The sequence below is a fragment of the Solea senegalensis genome, linkage group LG1 (assembly GCF_019176455.1).
Source record: "Solea senegalensis isolate Sse05_10M linkage group LG1, IFAPA_SoseM_1, whole genome shotgun sequence".
NCBI classification, from domain to species: domain Eukaryota; kingdom Metazoa; phylum Chordata; class Actinopteri; order Pleuronectiformes; family Soleidae; genus Solea; species Solea senegalensis.
In genome coordinates, this window is record NC_058021.1 from 13,494,352 (window position 1) to 13,510,563 (window position 16,212).

General features: G+C 43.6%; 1 protein-coding gene across 8 annotated transcripts in view; it reads right to left on the reverse strand.

Moving 5' to 3' along the window:
- The window catches only part of znf521 (zinc finger protein 521), an 89,643-nt gene extending 74,131 nt beyond the window's left edge, over positions 1-15,512 (reverse strand). For 4 of the 8 annotated variants that reach the window (XM_044020058.1, XM_044020044.1, XM_044020050.1 and 1 more), the window contains exons 1-3: positions 14,638-15,354; positions 7,686-7,742; positions 745-945 (exon numbers count right to left, since the gene is read on the reverse strand). In XM_044020058.1, the coding sequence (XP_043875993.1) occupies positions 745-945; positions 7,686-7,742; positions 14,638-14,677 (298 nt within the window). In that variant the 5' untranslated portion in view covers positions 14,678-15,354. The other 4 variants (XM_044020069.1, XM_044020066.1, XM_044020068.1 and 1 more) reach the window with 3 other exon arrangements.
- Between the last annotated feature and the right edge of the window lie 700 nt (positions 15,513-16,212).

Genomic DNA, 16,212 nt, shown 5'->3' on the forward strand with positions numbered 1-16,212 from the left:
GAACAAGACAGGGAAAGAGAGGAGGTCTGCATCTAAACATTGGGGAATGTGTGTGTTAGACGGTGTTTCTCAATGTGGGCCCATCAGGACGTGTAAAGGAGGACAGCATGTCCAGGAGAAGCACATGGAAACCTTCAGTTCACATCATTAGTTCTGTCTGCCACCTTGTCAGGGTATTTATAGCTTTTTTCATCCATCAACAGGTCAATGACAAAGTCTGCCAATGGTATCCTTCTCTTTTAGTCCCACTAGGTATTACTAGGGAGTTAGCACTGGGACCAGCTGAGGGACTTTCCTGCAGAAAGAATCTGTTTCCTGTTGGTGGTGTGGTTACTGTGGGACCTCGAAGTAGCATGTTACACTTGAGTGAGATGTTAGAATTAGTCTAGTTCTGCATAAAGTGCTAAAAAAGGGGACAGGACAAGATGCACTTAGTAAAAATAGACACATGGTAGCCTACTGTGATTTAGTAGGACACACAGAGGCCTGTTGTATGTACGGACTGTAGGTATTAATGTACGGCACATGTAAACGATGTGCTATGTGTGTGAGGTCTGCGCGCGTCTACGTGGTTGGAAATCTACCAGGGAAACTGGTAGTCTGGAGTAGTGCTCCCCTTGGTGCAGTGTACTAACACGCATAGTGTGGCATATTCTCTGGTGAAAGCATAGAGTGAGAGTGGGAGTGGGAGAAGAGCTGAGTGGCAGAGTGGAGGGGAGGCTCAGTGGGCTGAACATTGTTTACCTGTCAGCTGGCATTGATTAATCTTGTGTTCGGTGAGATCGCTCAGCGACTCGAACACCTGCCGGCAGCTGTCGCAGCTGTGCAGCGCAGACTCCTCGTCCTCCTCCTCTCCCTCCTCTCCTTCCTCTGGAGAAAGCAGCCTCTTACTCAGACGCCCAGTCTCACCATCCTCCGCCGCCCTCTCGAGGGCGCTCTCTGGATCTGCCAAGCCACAGGAAATGACAGCACCACATAGTCAGAGGGGTGACCCACAAAGTGAAGTACAACAGCTTCCTCTGGGTGACAATAAAATGGATTTCTAGACTCTGAATTTAATAAAAACAATAATAAAAGCTGTAATAAAAATGCAGGTTCAATTTGGGCCTCTGTAACTCAACCACTCATGCCATAACAGAACTATTGGGCAGGTGAGGGTGAGAGATATACAGGCACACACAGACAGGGTGGCACACACACACACACACACACACACACACACACACACACACACACACACACACACACACACCTGACACACATACAGCTCTGTTATTAGAAATGGTTTTACGTTGTGTTTGCCCTGCTTCACCCAAGCAAAACTTCACTATATGAAACTAGACAGATGGGAATAAGTGTAGTCAATAAATCCGAGGGTGCAGTTTCGGCCAGACCAAAGAATTATGAAATTCTGCCATTGCGTGCTGAATTGCAGCAGTCAGCGTCTATCGACACAGACAGGCCATGCCATTTGATCGAGACGTCCACGCCAGAGCTGTGGATGTATGGAGCATATCATACAAAACAGAGATTGGTGTGTGTTAGGCTGGCATCACGACACACACTTCCCTAAATTATTCAGCCTTGCTCGCAGGCAGCCGCGGGTCGCGCACATCAATATTCCTCAATCCATCTGCAGTTTTGTCTCTTGTTGGCTTTGTGCTGCAGCAGTGCCAGGGGTGGGCGACTGACTAGCCTGAACCAAGAGTAGGATTATAAAATATATGTAAATACTGTGGTTAAAAAAAATTTTCCTCCTATAAAATCAGATCTGACATTGTTCACTCACAGCGCACAATAAACATCTTCACTCAGAAGCACGGCAAAGGGAACCTGTCTTCCACCAGCATCACATAAATAGGCAGCATGGCCAGCAGCCTTCTTGCTCCCATACTGTGACAATTACACTTCACAATATGACTGATTAAAAAGCCATACTTACAATAAAACCATCATGTGACCCTGGTTAAAGCTTTGTGGGGGGAGACAAGCCCTTGCACTTCACTGGCAACCATTTTAAGACCCACTGATGAAAGCGTTCCTCGGCTTGTCCTGAAACCCAGGAGGAGGCTACAAGAAGGAAGCCTGTTTTTTTTTTTTCCACCTATCACACAGTTAACAGTGGGGTGGACCACTGATGTGTGCAGGTGTGGGTGTATATATATAGTAGATATATTGGGTGAATATACACAGGCAGCCATTTTAAGTCCAACCTCTTTAGGGTGCTCTAAAACTGTGGAATTCCTTGAGGATAGGCGTTCCAGAACTCATCAAGGCCACCCAGGATTTTTTTTTCCTTTCCCCCCACTTGCGCCAAGTATTGATGTAACATCACACCCTCCATTGTCCTTCCCTCTTGGCGACTGAGGCTCTCGGAACATGCCCTCTAAAAATATCAGCACTGCGGTCCCCAGTGGGACCATGCAGAACAGAACAGAAGGTGTTTCAAGAAAATGAAAATCCCAACCCAATCCTCACAGATGCAGGCCTTTCTTGCTCTGGGGGAAACACTTCTGACTGAGGCCAAAAGCCACACAATATAGACTTATGATTCATCCACATACAGAGACACAGGATTCACAATATGCACTGAACACTCCGTGTCTTTTTTTTTTTTACAGGGTGCCTGTGGAGGAGGTTAAGACTCCTTTATGAATCATTAATTTCCCTCTGTCCTGTCAGGGAAACAACTTACAGCTATATGTAAGCATTTTATGTTTTATGTCATATAACAATGAACACGTTTTATGATGTCTTTTCAAATTAACATTGTATTCTTAAAATATTCCATGGGTAATAGATCTATGTCCATGGCCAAATGAATAAAATAAAAATTAAAAAAAGAATTGTCTGATTTCCAGTCTGGTGTTTTTTTGCTTGCTCTGAGCGACAAGTTTCTGCCGTAGCTTCCAGTGAAGCAAAGCTGGGTCAGTGTTCTCGGTTGAGCTGAGTGACCTCTGGAGCGCCACTGTGATGCGGTGCCTGAAGTACACACCGCTACATGTTTAGGTGGGATAGGGGTGGTTGAGGGAGCGGGAGTATTGACAGGGCAAGGTCACGTCCAACCCTGGGATTAAAGAGCCACATCAATACTGAGGTTCCTGTGCCTCTGGGCCTCATACAGTAATCCATCAGATCAGGACATCCTCTTCTACCAGTCTCTACAGGCTGGACAGCAGATCGATACCAACATGCTTGGAATGGCTGACAATCACATGCGGAATATGGAGGCGAGATGTGTGGCATATCGAGATGTTTCCTTTTTTTTTTTTTTTGTTCCTTCCTGACACCCACTTTCATTTTGTTAATGAGTTTGATAGTACTCGTGTAGAAGGTAAGGACAAGAGCCGAGCTCCACTGACCACTGATCCGTATTCTGATAAGGTTGGCTCAAAGAAAGAGAGATCATTCATGAGGGAAATACAACGAAGATCGGACTGAAAGATTTGTGGGGATGAATTTCCTGTCTTTATGGCACTAAAACTGCGTTAGCACTACCACTAATAAAATGTGGAAATCTGAATAGTGATTGACATCTTTACAGTCATGTAATATCTGTCTGAGTCCGAGTCCATCCATCATGTGTCTTCTGGTACCAAGTGACATTTATCATGCTGCCACTTTCATCTTGTAAGTTGAGGAGTCCCCTGGACCCACCACCCTTATATTATTGAATATTTCTGCTCTTAAATATTTATAACCTTTTAATTGATATTCCCTTCTCTGCTCCATTAGCCCCACGAGGGACCCGTCGTCCCTAGCAGGGGAGCCTACACTTGTCCCCCACTGTCTGGCCCACACACAGAGACAAGTGGAGACACTGGCCATGTGGAGAGGAGGGAGGGGATGAGCAAGGAAAGAAAAGTAAGAAAAAACAGGAACAGTGAAAAGAATTTGGCCAAATTGAAAAGCCTGAATTCCACATCATTTTTCCTTAAAAAGTTAATGCTCACCCTCTAACCCTCTAACATCACTTGGGCATTTTTTTTCCGTTTTTTCGTCTAACTATAAGATTAAAGATTCTGTAAAAAAAAAAAATTGAATGCCTAGAACAAGGAAAAGAGGCAGAGAAAAGTTGTTGTTGGATACTGAGCATTTTCTGAGATGTAACATGAGATGGATGTCAGCGTTTTAAAGCGAAATTCATTCAAATATGGTCCCAAAACACCGAGCGTGAAAAGTACGATATCACTGAGGGCTATACTATTACTTGCCTGTGGTTACTGTATGTCTTACTCCATCAGGGTTTCGCCTTGGTCTTTCTTTGTGCAATCAAAGACCCCGATATCGAAAACATTATTAACAGCTCACCCATCTCATTTCCACATCATTCCCAGAGATCCTAATCCTATGATGCCCCCCCCCTGACAACCCACCCTGCAACCACCCACCCCCAAGTTCAAATTAAGAATTTATTTTAACCAGCGAGCAGCTTCTGTCGACACATGTCGGCAGGCCTGATCAAAGGTGAGTGCGCTCTTTATCAGAGTGAGGGAGGCTGTCAGAAATAGGAGGACATTAAGATTGAATAACCTTCACACAGTTGCCGGCACCTCATTATTTAAAAATCTAAAACTTTTGCAGAGCACCCTCCATATATAGGTCACACTACATTCTAATGCCACATGTGCCTCCGAGTGTATCCTCCTCTGTATGGATGGGATTTGGGGCTTTGCACTTAGGCCGTCACATCCACTGATCCCCCATCATTAAAGAGCGTCACGATCTGACAATGAAACTGTGAATTTGACGCTTTCAATACTGCTAACAGTTGTCGAGAATTTGCATGTGTGGGGGGGGGGGTTTCTGTTTCCACATGGTTGACATAGCTTATATGCTTTCAGTCGACCAGATTCATCAGGCTTCATCAGGAAACTGCTTGCTGTTTAATAGTTTTTGATGGATTTGAAATAGTGGATTAGCAGGGATGTTTGTCACAAACAATCTCTTCACCCATTACAAACTCAAAGTGATGCGATGCCAACAGTTGTTTCCCCACCTTGTTATATGTTACAAATAAACATTCAGTATGAATGTCTATGAACATTTTATGATTCATGCTGAGATAATAAAAAAAAAAAGGAGAAGCACAGACAGAGAAAATGTGCAAAATAATTCCAGGGGTAAGAACAAACAATGAAGACGAGACGGAGAGCGATGCATGAGAGAAGTAGCACGTATAATCACAGGTATACCGACGACACCGTTTGGCATTAAAACAAAAAAAAAAGAAAGAAAGAACGTTATGAGCTTACAAAGAAGAATGGAAATCAAAGCAGTTAAATGAGAAACAGCATTTGAATGTACCAAATGATCTCTCTCTCTGTCTCTGTCTCTCTCTCACTCTGCCTCACTCGCTCTCTCGCAGGGAGTGATAATATTGAACGGAGCGCCTTGCTATGCCATTAGTGCAGTAAAACATCAAAGGAAATGAATAATAGAGAATATGATTTTCTGAAGTGGTGGAGTGAAAGAGTCCTTTCGTCTTCCTGCTGTAGTGAGCCCTGCAGTACATTGATCTGTGGGCAGCCTCAACCTCAGCCAGAGCCTGAGACTCGTATGCTGCTGCACCACAATGCCACACCACTCCACACTACGGCACCTTGCCACCCAGACACCCCTTCAGATCTCTGTAATACTTCTATTTGCCTCAGTCCACTACACTTTGACCCTCTCTTCCCCAAAAGAAAGCGCCTCAATCTGAAGAAACTGAGAGCAAAGGAGAAGGAAAGAAAAATGAAATGGATGTATATATAAGAGAGAAAGAAAAGTACAGGGCATGTGGTTATAATTGCACACAGGCAGCGCAGTGGTAAAGCCAAGCTGCAGATCTTAAGACCGCTCGACTCTCTGGGTAAAAAGCGCACAGCCTCATTAAATCTCAAATATCACACTGTTTCTGCCCCTCCACACTATGCATAATACTGTCTATCTTTCAGAATGCCTCTTTTGTTAGCATCTCTCCTTTGCCTTTGCTACATATCAAACATGAATGAGTAACAGGATGCGGGGCCTGCAGAACGCTTGCGGAGTCACAGAAGAGCACAACTGGGGGTCTACTTATGAGGCAGATCTTGACACCATGTCTGATTAAGCTCTTAGCTTGTCAGGAGTGTAGCGGCTATTGTGGCCACGTCCGTCAAAGTGGGCGAAGGCATGAAAAGCAGGTACGCGTTGCCGCGGCACCGGTTGAACCGCGAATCGCTGTGGCGAGGGCGAGCGCAAAAAGCTGCAGTGAAGAGTTCGAGGTGACAAGTGGGCGAAAATAACACGGCGTCGGGAAAAAAAAGACTTTAGCTCCACGGACAAATAATTTCCCAGTGACCATTTGTCAAGCTGCATCCTGAGACAGGGTTAAAAAATAAATCAGTCAGACGAAGTCAAATGAGGAAAGTGAGAAATTAATTTGTGCGCCCTCCTGATTTCTCCACAGGCAGACATCGATCATGTGGCGGCTGTCTCCCCTCACTCTGGAGATAGAGGTAGCGGAGGGGTGGGGAGAGGGGATATTCGTGTGTCTGAGGGGGTCGCTGTAATCAGGCACACTCATTAGCTCTGCTTTGGCTCTGGATGACAGGAAGTCTCCAAGGCAAGTCTGTCTCTTATGCCCAGTCCTTCATCCCTTGAGCTGGGGTTAGATGGGCTAAGGAGGCAGTTTCTCTCCACATAACCACCCACCAATACCTATCAATACACATTAACACAGCAGCAGATAGATACTGCTCTGCTTTTTCCAAGGACGAGTGAACACGTAACAAAAAAAGACTACAGACGCCGCTGATCAATTACATAGTAAAGGGTCAATTGGACACATAGGAAAAAGATAACTGAAAACACCAAATGTCATAAACTGCTTCTTTTTTTTTTTGTTTGCGCGTGGCAACATGTCTGAGGCATTGATCATCTATAATCTATAATGACTTCTAAAGCATAGATATGTACACGTACAACAACAGCGAGTGAGAACGTAATGTTGTTCTCATAAGCAGCTGAGGAAATCTGGACTCTACTTAACTGGTACATGCAGCGCCTGCATTTCACATAGGAACACTCAGAGAGCTGTGGGTAAATGCTGGACTAATGTGGCAGCATAGGAGTATGCAGGGTCCCCAGCCTGCTGGGCAAAACCATCCATATCAGGTTTAAAATAACCACACCTGAGACTTAACCTTTACCAGAGACAAATGAAATGAAAATATACAGTGTGGTGCATCAGGAGCAGGCTTCATTCATAGGGGGCTTTCTGCTAGCCTGACCTGAATTACCGCTATTTTCCTGGAGGGCCACTATGAATGGCACATGTGGAGACAGGACACATTCATCTGCGTAGCTCTATTCTACATCATGCAGAAGGTTGGGAGACAAAGAGTCGGGGAAAAAAAGAAAAAAGAAGAAAAAAAAAAAAAGAAGTCAGGAATACACCGAAAAACACAAGGACGGCTATAAGCACACCTGCATACATGCATGCACGCAAACAAGAGACACACACTGCTCGCGGCCCCACGCTGCAAACAATCACACACATGCAGCCATGCAGTTTATGTAGGGAAACTTAAAGCACGGGAAACACATACTTTATCACTCCGAACCCAACAAAGATTTTCACTCACACACACACACACACACACAAAGACACATGATCCACTTTCCAGCCGAAAATGATGAAATATGAAATGGAGCATTACCGCTTGGAATGGCAGTCTGCCCGGGACTGTGCTGGTCCTCTGTCACATTGTCTTCTACTGCCAGAAAAAGAGAAGAGGGAGAAAAAGAGGAGAAGAAACAGTTAACAGTGGAAAAACAAGTTCGACACATTGAGATTTCCTTCTTTTTTATTATTTACTATTGAGATTTTCTGGATGGAAACTCCAAGAGATTTCAACAGCTTTCGACAGCTCAACCTGTGGTTTGGGAATCCACGCAAGCCTTTCATATGTATGAGTTTTGGCAACAAGGCAAACAGACACCCACGTAAATAACATATTGGACTGGGTAATGACATGATGAATTATGAACGTCTCCCATGAAACGTCCTACCAACATCAACAGTGACCAAGTGAAAAGCACCTTGATGACTGCCTCGGTTAGCTAAATTAGACAGAGGTTTTGTAGATGCCGGTGCACACACACAGGCCTTCAGAAACTCGATCCGTGATCCAAATTTAAATAGGAAAAAAATATATATAACATGTACATGCACCGCATGTAACACTACAGTCAAGGCAGCCGCAAAGTGATTGTAAGAACGCCTTCAAAAAAACAAAAACAAAAACAGTGACGGCTTGATCAGCATTCATGTCAACTCATTAGGTTCTCTTTTGACTTTTTGTAAACAGCCCTCGCTTTGAAAAGCAGGACTTGTGTTTAGTAAACGGTATGAACCTTTTACACTGGAGGCTTTTTGGAACTTGTGAGTGTTCCTTGCGGCATGTCAAGCACCAGAAATGAAATGGATTTTAACAGCGGGAAGAGAACAAAAGAGTCTCCCACCTGTTCCATGTAAAATGAGGGTCTCACTGAGGACTTCTTACGCCTCTGCGTTCCACCCCTGCAGTTGAAATGCATTCTCCATTGTGTCTTTTCTTTCTAGCCTTTCATTTTCCTGGGCAAAGACGAAGGGGGAGTTTGACAGGACCTCCCAGCAGGAGAGTGTGGCAGTGATTGCCAAAGTAAAAAAGAAAAAAAAAATTGCCGCACTTATAAAAACGCACAAAATATCCTGTACTTTGCATAATTAAGGGAGGATCCTACGGTGGAAGAAGCCTTTTCCTCAGGGGAGCAAGAGTCAGTGTCAAACATGGTGTCAACGCTGGGAAGGAAGTGACTAACTGTTTCACATGAAGGTGGCAACATCTAGCAGCGTGTTTTGCCGTCAGGCCTTGTCCAACCTAAACTGAATCCCATGCAATTAATTAATTTTTTTTTTTTAAAAATAACCTTTGTAGAAAACATTCTCCATAACCACTAATAAGAATTTATGTGATCGGAAATACTTCCCTTAGCAACAACGATAATTGAAGTTTGAGGTAAGAACACTAAACAAACGGTCATAGGTCGAGCAATTCATTAGCTAAATCAATTAAAAGTGATGGAATAGAAAGAGTTGGACGGCGTGGATGTATAGCCCTTGGAGGAGGACTGTATCAGCCAACAGAAAACCTTGTCCTGTTAAAAGAGGCCTTAGTGACGGATGCCTTGAGAGTTTAATGAGTTTCTCCAGCACTGTTGAGTGCCTTGCATCCAGGATGATTTAAATGGGCTATGCATAGGGGGTCCCAATAAATCTCCCATGGTTCTATCAGATATTGGTGGAGGGAGCTGGAGTTGTTGTTTTGATTACCATCCCTGTTGGTGAGATGAAGGATTTCAGGCAGAAAATGTGTTTTATTTTGTTTTGTTTTTTTAAGCCATAAGAACACAATGGCAGTTTGCGGTGATTTGTCACCGCTGTGAACTTATTAAAAGTTGTGTCACTTAAAGTAAACAACTTCCAGTATAGTGCAAGTGCTATTCTCATTTGCACGTCTCACCAGTAATTAATCACTGGCGGGATCGCGGAGGATGAGCTGTCAAGTGAGGGCAAACTCTTGTGATGTTTCAAACTAGCTGGACATTTGATCATCATAACGTCGCCGCGCAAATACAAGGAGCTGGGCACCTTTAATTAATATACTCTAAAGCTCATCATCACCTCATAATGACTATAACGTCAGCTGAATACAACTCAGTCCGGACTGTTGTTAATGTGCCACTGCTATCAGTTAATTAATGTTTGACATGGTACAGTGTATCACTCCGTCACTGACAAACTGTAATCATGCTGCAAGGTTTTTTTTGTTTTTTTTTTAATACAATATCAAAAACACTTGGGGCCGTTTCAGCACGGCTCCTTTGATTTTCAAAATGCAGAGCAGGAAAACCATAATCCCACAAGTGACACAGCATTAAAGGCCACTAATTGACACTCGAGTGACACACACACACAATAATGAACGTAGTAGCTGTCGTCATATTGACAGCGACAATCCCCCAACACAGGAAAGTTGTGTTTTTGTTTTTTTTTTAGCTACACAAACTAATAAACAAGAAACAGAAGCAAACGCACACGAGAAAACGGCAACATATGCTAAATAAAACAATTCCATAAAAACAGATTGGTCACCAAATAAGCAGACGACGAAATATCACAACCGTGGAGACGAATGAATAATCAAGCGAAACGTGACAAACTCAGCAGCTTGGACCTTTCCTAATTCATCAAACGATTTCCTGAGTAAGAGAACAGTGTGAATTAGTACACAGACTGTACACACACACACACACACACACACACACACACGCGCGCCCGCCTTTGTGTTTTTGTAAGACGGCTGACGCGCATTTGTGCGTCTGCATATGCTCCTGTGTGTGTCGGTATCTCGTACACAAATAAAACCCTGAGTGTGTTCCTGGGTCTTGCGTGACTCATCTGCTTGGTTACAGCCAGCTTGGACGATACAGTGGCGAACACAATGGCTGTGTAATCCGCCCCGACTGACCGCGAAGGAGACGCTCGCCACGGGGACTACAACTCAATTTAGCTCAGGTCAGGAGGTCAACCCTCCTCAATTAGGGCTGTGAAGGGAGGGAGGAGGACACACACTGCACATGAATAACTTTCTTAATGAGCATTATTTGAACTGGTGATTAGTGTCATAAATAATTTGCGACGCTGGAGCATGTTAATCAGGTTGTATAATATTTGTAATCCTTCATACACTGCCATGCACTGTAAGCAAAAAAAAAAAGAGCACCTGGTCAGTAAATCCACCAGTCGCGATATGAAAAACAAAAAAACGCTCCTTCAAAAAAATATATATTTAAGTGGCGTTTTTTTAGTGTTTAGTGTTTTCTTTTTTACAGGCAAATGTGACAGATGCAAATAAGCCAAACAATGTGTGATTGCATTTGCAGCAGTGGTGGGAATCAATCATTGTCTCTGGATCAGAACTCTTTCTCCATGTGGCAGACAATCTATGACAACAGGAGAGACACATGCCATGGAATAAGAAGAGATATCGGCCAGCTCCCGCGACGCCACGTCCAACACGCTGAGCTGCATGTCAAGAGCACTGACAGCCGTGCTAATGGGATTTTTAGACGGCTCCATCATAATTTCCTTAATGATAATACTAACCATATTTTTGTGTCACATTAGAAAAGTGTTAATGGGTGTTATGCCACAGATCATTAATTGTGAGCAGACTGGAATACTGCAGCTTCCTATAAACTGAAAATGACACAACTGTAAATAGACATTTTAAAGGGAGGATAAAAATGAAGTGCGATAATATGATACTGAAATTATAATTGTTCAAATTAAGAAGGGGCCGTTATTGGATTTAACATTTAACATGCTGCGGGCAGAGTGTATTTAAATACAGAGGTTTTGTTTTTTTTTTTATATGACAAAAATCATATAATGGCCATGACATTTTTTTCTTACACTGGCCCTAAACTTACATGGACTAAAAGGGAGAGTGGTCATGCTTCAATGGGCATCGCGGACACGGTCAAGTTTACATTTCTATTAAAAACAAAACAAAAGAAAATACACATCGGTTTTAGTTTTTCTTGACAGGTCACATTTTAGTAGCTTGTAGTTTTTTCTTACATTAACTTGACAGGAGGGGAAATACCAATGTGGTTCAAGTCTAATCTGCACATTTTCTTTTATGTAAAACAGACAATTACTTTACTTTCTTTGGTATTTAAAATAACCTTCAGTGGTTGTATGAATCACCCTGAGCTGCGAGGATAGAGTGTCAAATTACAGCTCTCAAAAAACATGAAATATGTAAGGTACACAGAATACACATAATACTCCATAACAACTGCTGCACTTAAAGTAAATGGCGCAGAAAGTGTATTTATATATATATGCATATGACAGAGCTGGAAACATCCACCTCGCCCCAATTAACACATCAGGACTGGGAGAATGAAAATGTCATTTGTGCTCCAAATGAAAATATCAACCCTGCCTCACATTATTCAGGAAGTGCTGGAGGACAAGCAACGTGGCAGTCATCACATGCTACGGTACATGCAGGATTTGGACTGAGATCCTCCTTCCTCGCTGCTCACCACAGCCTGAGTCAATGTGCTGACCCAAAGCCTCTGCACATCAAAACAAAATTACAATGTGCCTACAGTTGAGAAATGTGGAAGGCTCAGGATTGAGTAAATGTCAGTGGCTGGGGTGAAGTGTTTGCATATAAGCGAATGATGTATGGTCGTGTCCTGTGCCATTTATTCCCCCAAGCAATAACGTAGCCGGATCTGTCTCTCAGACTTAATTGAAACGGGACTTGTAATGTTGCCCTTTTCCTCGATGGGACCAAAAACATAACCTCTGACTCCCACAAGCAGGCAATACTGAGGAAGTGTGTGTGTATGTGTGTGTGTTGGGGCTACGCAAAGGGAGAGAGAAGACAAAAAAAAAAAAAGAGTGCCAACTGTCACAGCATTATTTTCTCGTCTCTGCATACACCCCATGTCCATACCATCCGAACTATCAAACAATGCACACTCTCGCTACGTTCCATCCGCACCTGCGCTCACGTCTCCGTCTGCAGAACAAAGTGTTCTCTCTGTGCATAAAGAAGCCTCCGTCCACACTGACCACCGCTTCAAGTCGGCACAAGACAACCTATAAAAAGTGAAACCTGAACTTTGCAACTCCTGTTCCCAGCACAGTGCGAGCGTGGGCTCTCTCTCACACACACACACACACACACATGTGTCACTTTGTGTTAAAAATGTTTAAAAAGATTTAGAGGAAATATTCCGGTCTCATACAACAACAGCTAAGAATGCAGGGTCAAGCAATGTTTTTTTGTTGTTTTTTTTCTTTAAATGACAGGGAAAGTTAACGTGGACATCTGTATAAGTGTATCTCTGTCCCCGAGGAAAGAGATAGACAATGAACAATAAATAACATCTGCCTGGCCTTCCCTGGGTTTGATCCAAAGCAGGGAAATGTCTATGACGTATCTGCATTTCAGCTCCGCTCGAGCAGTTGGAATGAAGACATAAAAGTCGCAGTGTTTTGTGAGCTACAATTTTCCAATTTAAATTTTAGTGACAATAACAAAACAAACAATGTCATCACTCTGACTTGATTTGCATACTGATGTGCTCACTCTCTATCCCTCTCTGTCACACACACAGACACAGATTTACACGTATCTTGACAGATGTTCTTCTGAATGCACACACACACACACACGCACACTTGTAGAATGTAGGCATGCTGGCAGGAGACAATTATATATAAGTGATGTGTCTTTCGAGAATAGCGAATGTCACACCAACTAACAAAAAAAAAGTCAATGCCAATCTGGTCTGAGAAAATGGGAAGTCTATGTATAGAGCTGTTTACTGTGAATAAAGCACTGCAGGTCTGGAGACAGAATGTGACAATTTTAAGATGTGCATGCACTCACATTTCCACCCTCTCCTGGGTATTGATTTAAAATGGTGGCTGCATGAATGTACTACCGCAGACCATGTAATCTTCCTTTGAGATGAAGACTTCCGAGAAAGGAAAGTGGGGGAGAGAGAAAGGGGGTCCACAGACCACAAGCTGGGAATGTGAAATTGTGGACAATTATTTGCTGAGCAAAATACAATGCCTGCCAGATGAACTGGAGCTCAACCTCCAAAAGCCAACGGCTTCCCACCACCACCACCACCACCAGCAGCAAAAAGCTACAGAGAAAAGTAGTGTGTGTGTGTGTGTTGCTCTTATCATTCTCTCCATTTCTTTTTCCATCACCTCTCACACACACACACACGTGCACGCTCAGACATAAAGTACGCCAAGTGTTTGGAAAAGGGGGGGAAAGGTAACAAAATAATACATATGTGTGTGTGTGTTGCTAAAATGGATTGTAGAAAAAACACCACTAAGTTCAGTTTTTTTGTAGTTGTTTTTTTTGGACGACTAAAGTCCAGATGTTTCCAACTTAATTAGCACTCAGCACTGACTCTTGTTTCCCACCTCCTTCACGTGTAACACACACACACACATCGTATCACAGCCCTCCCTTTCAACAACATTTAAAATGTTTCCTCCTTAGTTTCTCAGACAGAGGGGTGGGTGGGTGTCGGGGATGTCACGTGACTCTGCACCCCATTCCATCAGACAGCTCAAGTTCCGAGCAGGAGCGTCTTTAACGCATCCAGATGTGTAGCGCTGCACTGTTGCTCAAACCCCCCCGCCCCCCCCAAAAAAAGAAAACCCTCCACGCTTCCTTTCACGTCTCTGCACTTTAACTACCGTTTACAAACAGCAGTACACTGTGTGTGTGTGGGGGGGGGGACAGTGACAAGCGAGAGCAGCGTTGTTTGCTTTAGCGCTGAATGCAGTCGATACCGTGCGCACCATGAAGAGGAAGAAAAACAAATCAAGATGCGTAAAAAAAATTCAAAAAAAAAAGCAAAACAAAAAAAACCAGTGGCAAGCAGACATTTGAGTGAGCGATAAGTTCAATCCATATTCATGCTCGTCTAGACTTCCCGTCACCACCTTCAAATAAATCAAAAAGAGAAAATGCTCTGAGACTGAGAGCCACCACAGCAGATAGCACTTACCTTTCAGTGATCTTGGTTTAGCTTGCTTGCGGCGCGACATCCTACAGAAAAACGCTGAAGTTGCTCAGTTTCTGTCTGATAATTTGTACAACACGGGATAGTCTAAAGGTGTATTCTCTCTAAATCGCGCTGACCACAGCCGCGGCTGCCCTTTTACCATCACAGACAGATGTAACTTGGCCCCCCTTTTGACGCGCGGTCGACACACGAGTTTGCTGTTATTTTTGTGATGAGTAGGTGGAGGTTATAAAAATCCAATTAGCCCGATCGGTAAAGGCGACACTATTTAGTTGAGCCGGGTGTCGGGAAAAGTGTGAGGATATAGTAATCCCGTCATGCGCTTCCATTCTCCGGGAAAACGCACACGCGTGCAGGCATGATGTGCCGTTTTTTTTCTCTCTCTCGCGCTTAGAAATAAAAGTGCAATATTTGCTTTCCGCCTCTCATCTCAAATGCATCCGCGTGAGAAAGACATCGGCGAAACGTCTCCTGTGAGAGTGCAAAAAAATGCAACAAAACCAAAAAAAAGGAGGAAAAATGTTAATTACACTTTTCATTTCATATCCACCTAACAGCATCAAAACTATCACAGACTCTTCCCTTTTCTCTCTCCAGTCAGCTAATCATGAATTAGGGTTCGGAATCTGATCTAAGTCTACGTCTAAATTGCTCTTAAAAGAGGATGAAGAAGCAGAGAGAAGATGGAAGCTCCCTCCTCATCACAAACCTGCAAGGTCTTGGACTGCGCTGTCGCTCCGGTAGTCCACATAATAATGGAAAATGGAAGCAAGGCCCCCAAAGCCATCAGGATGGCTCCAGAGGGGGCCCCTACCCCGCAGGGACTCGCTCTGTACGTAATCACTGAGGAAATCATTGTCAGCCTGCCTGCACTCACACACAGACAGAGAGGCATGATTAAAATCCTAGGGATCACGGCAAGATGCGGATTGCTGGATCGGCTGGTCCCCGGATCTGGAGTCGAACTCTAAACCCAGAGTCGGCTTGCTCACCCTGGCGTCTCCTCTGCCGCAGCTCGCCGTCGGCCACTCTCCGTCTACGGCAGACGGACTGGTCCCCCTTCTGGTAGAAATGGTTAAGTAGAGAGACATTTTTCTGTGCGGCTGTTGACATATATGACATGTAAAGGCACGCGCTGTATTTCGGGAAGATCAAATTATTTACAGATTCTTTTTTTTTTCCTTTTTTTTCCTTTTTTCCCTATAATTCACAATCAGCTGGAGGTTTGTTTCCCACTCATTATTCATACTTTTTATGAATAAACGCACTTATGATTCTAATGATATTAGTGTGTCATTATTCTGGATTTAGTTTTATGTTGTATATTAATCATAAATTCGTATTTTTATAGTTATTTTATGGTGTAAAATGTATTTCTTTCTTTCTTTCTTTCTTTCTTTCTGTGCAACAACATGCCCACCACAGTGCACGATGGTTTCCACCCTCACACCCTCACCTGCTAGATGATGTCCGCGCCCCACACCATATACCCTGCTATGTGAAAATGAGATCCAGAGCGGAGTCCTGCAGTGGGCTTCTCACTCTGCACTCACTCCC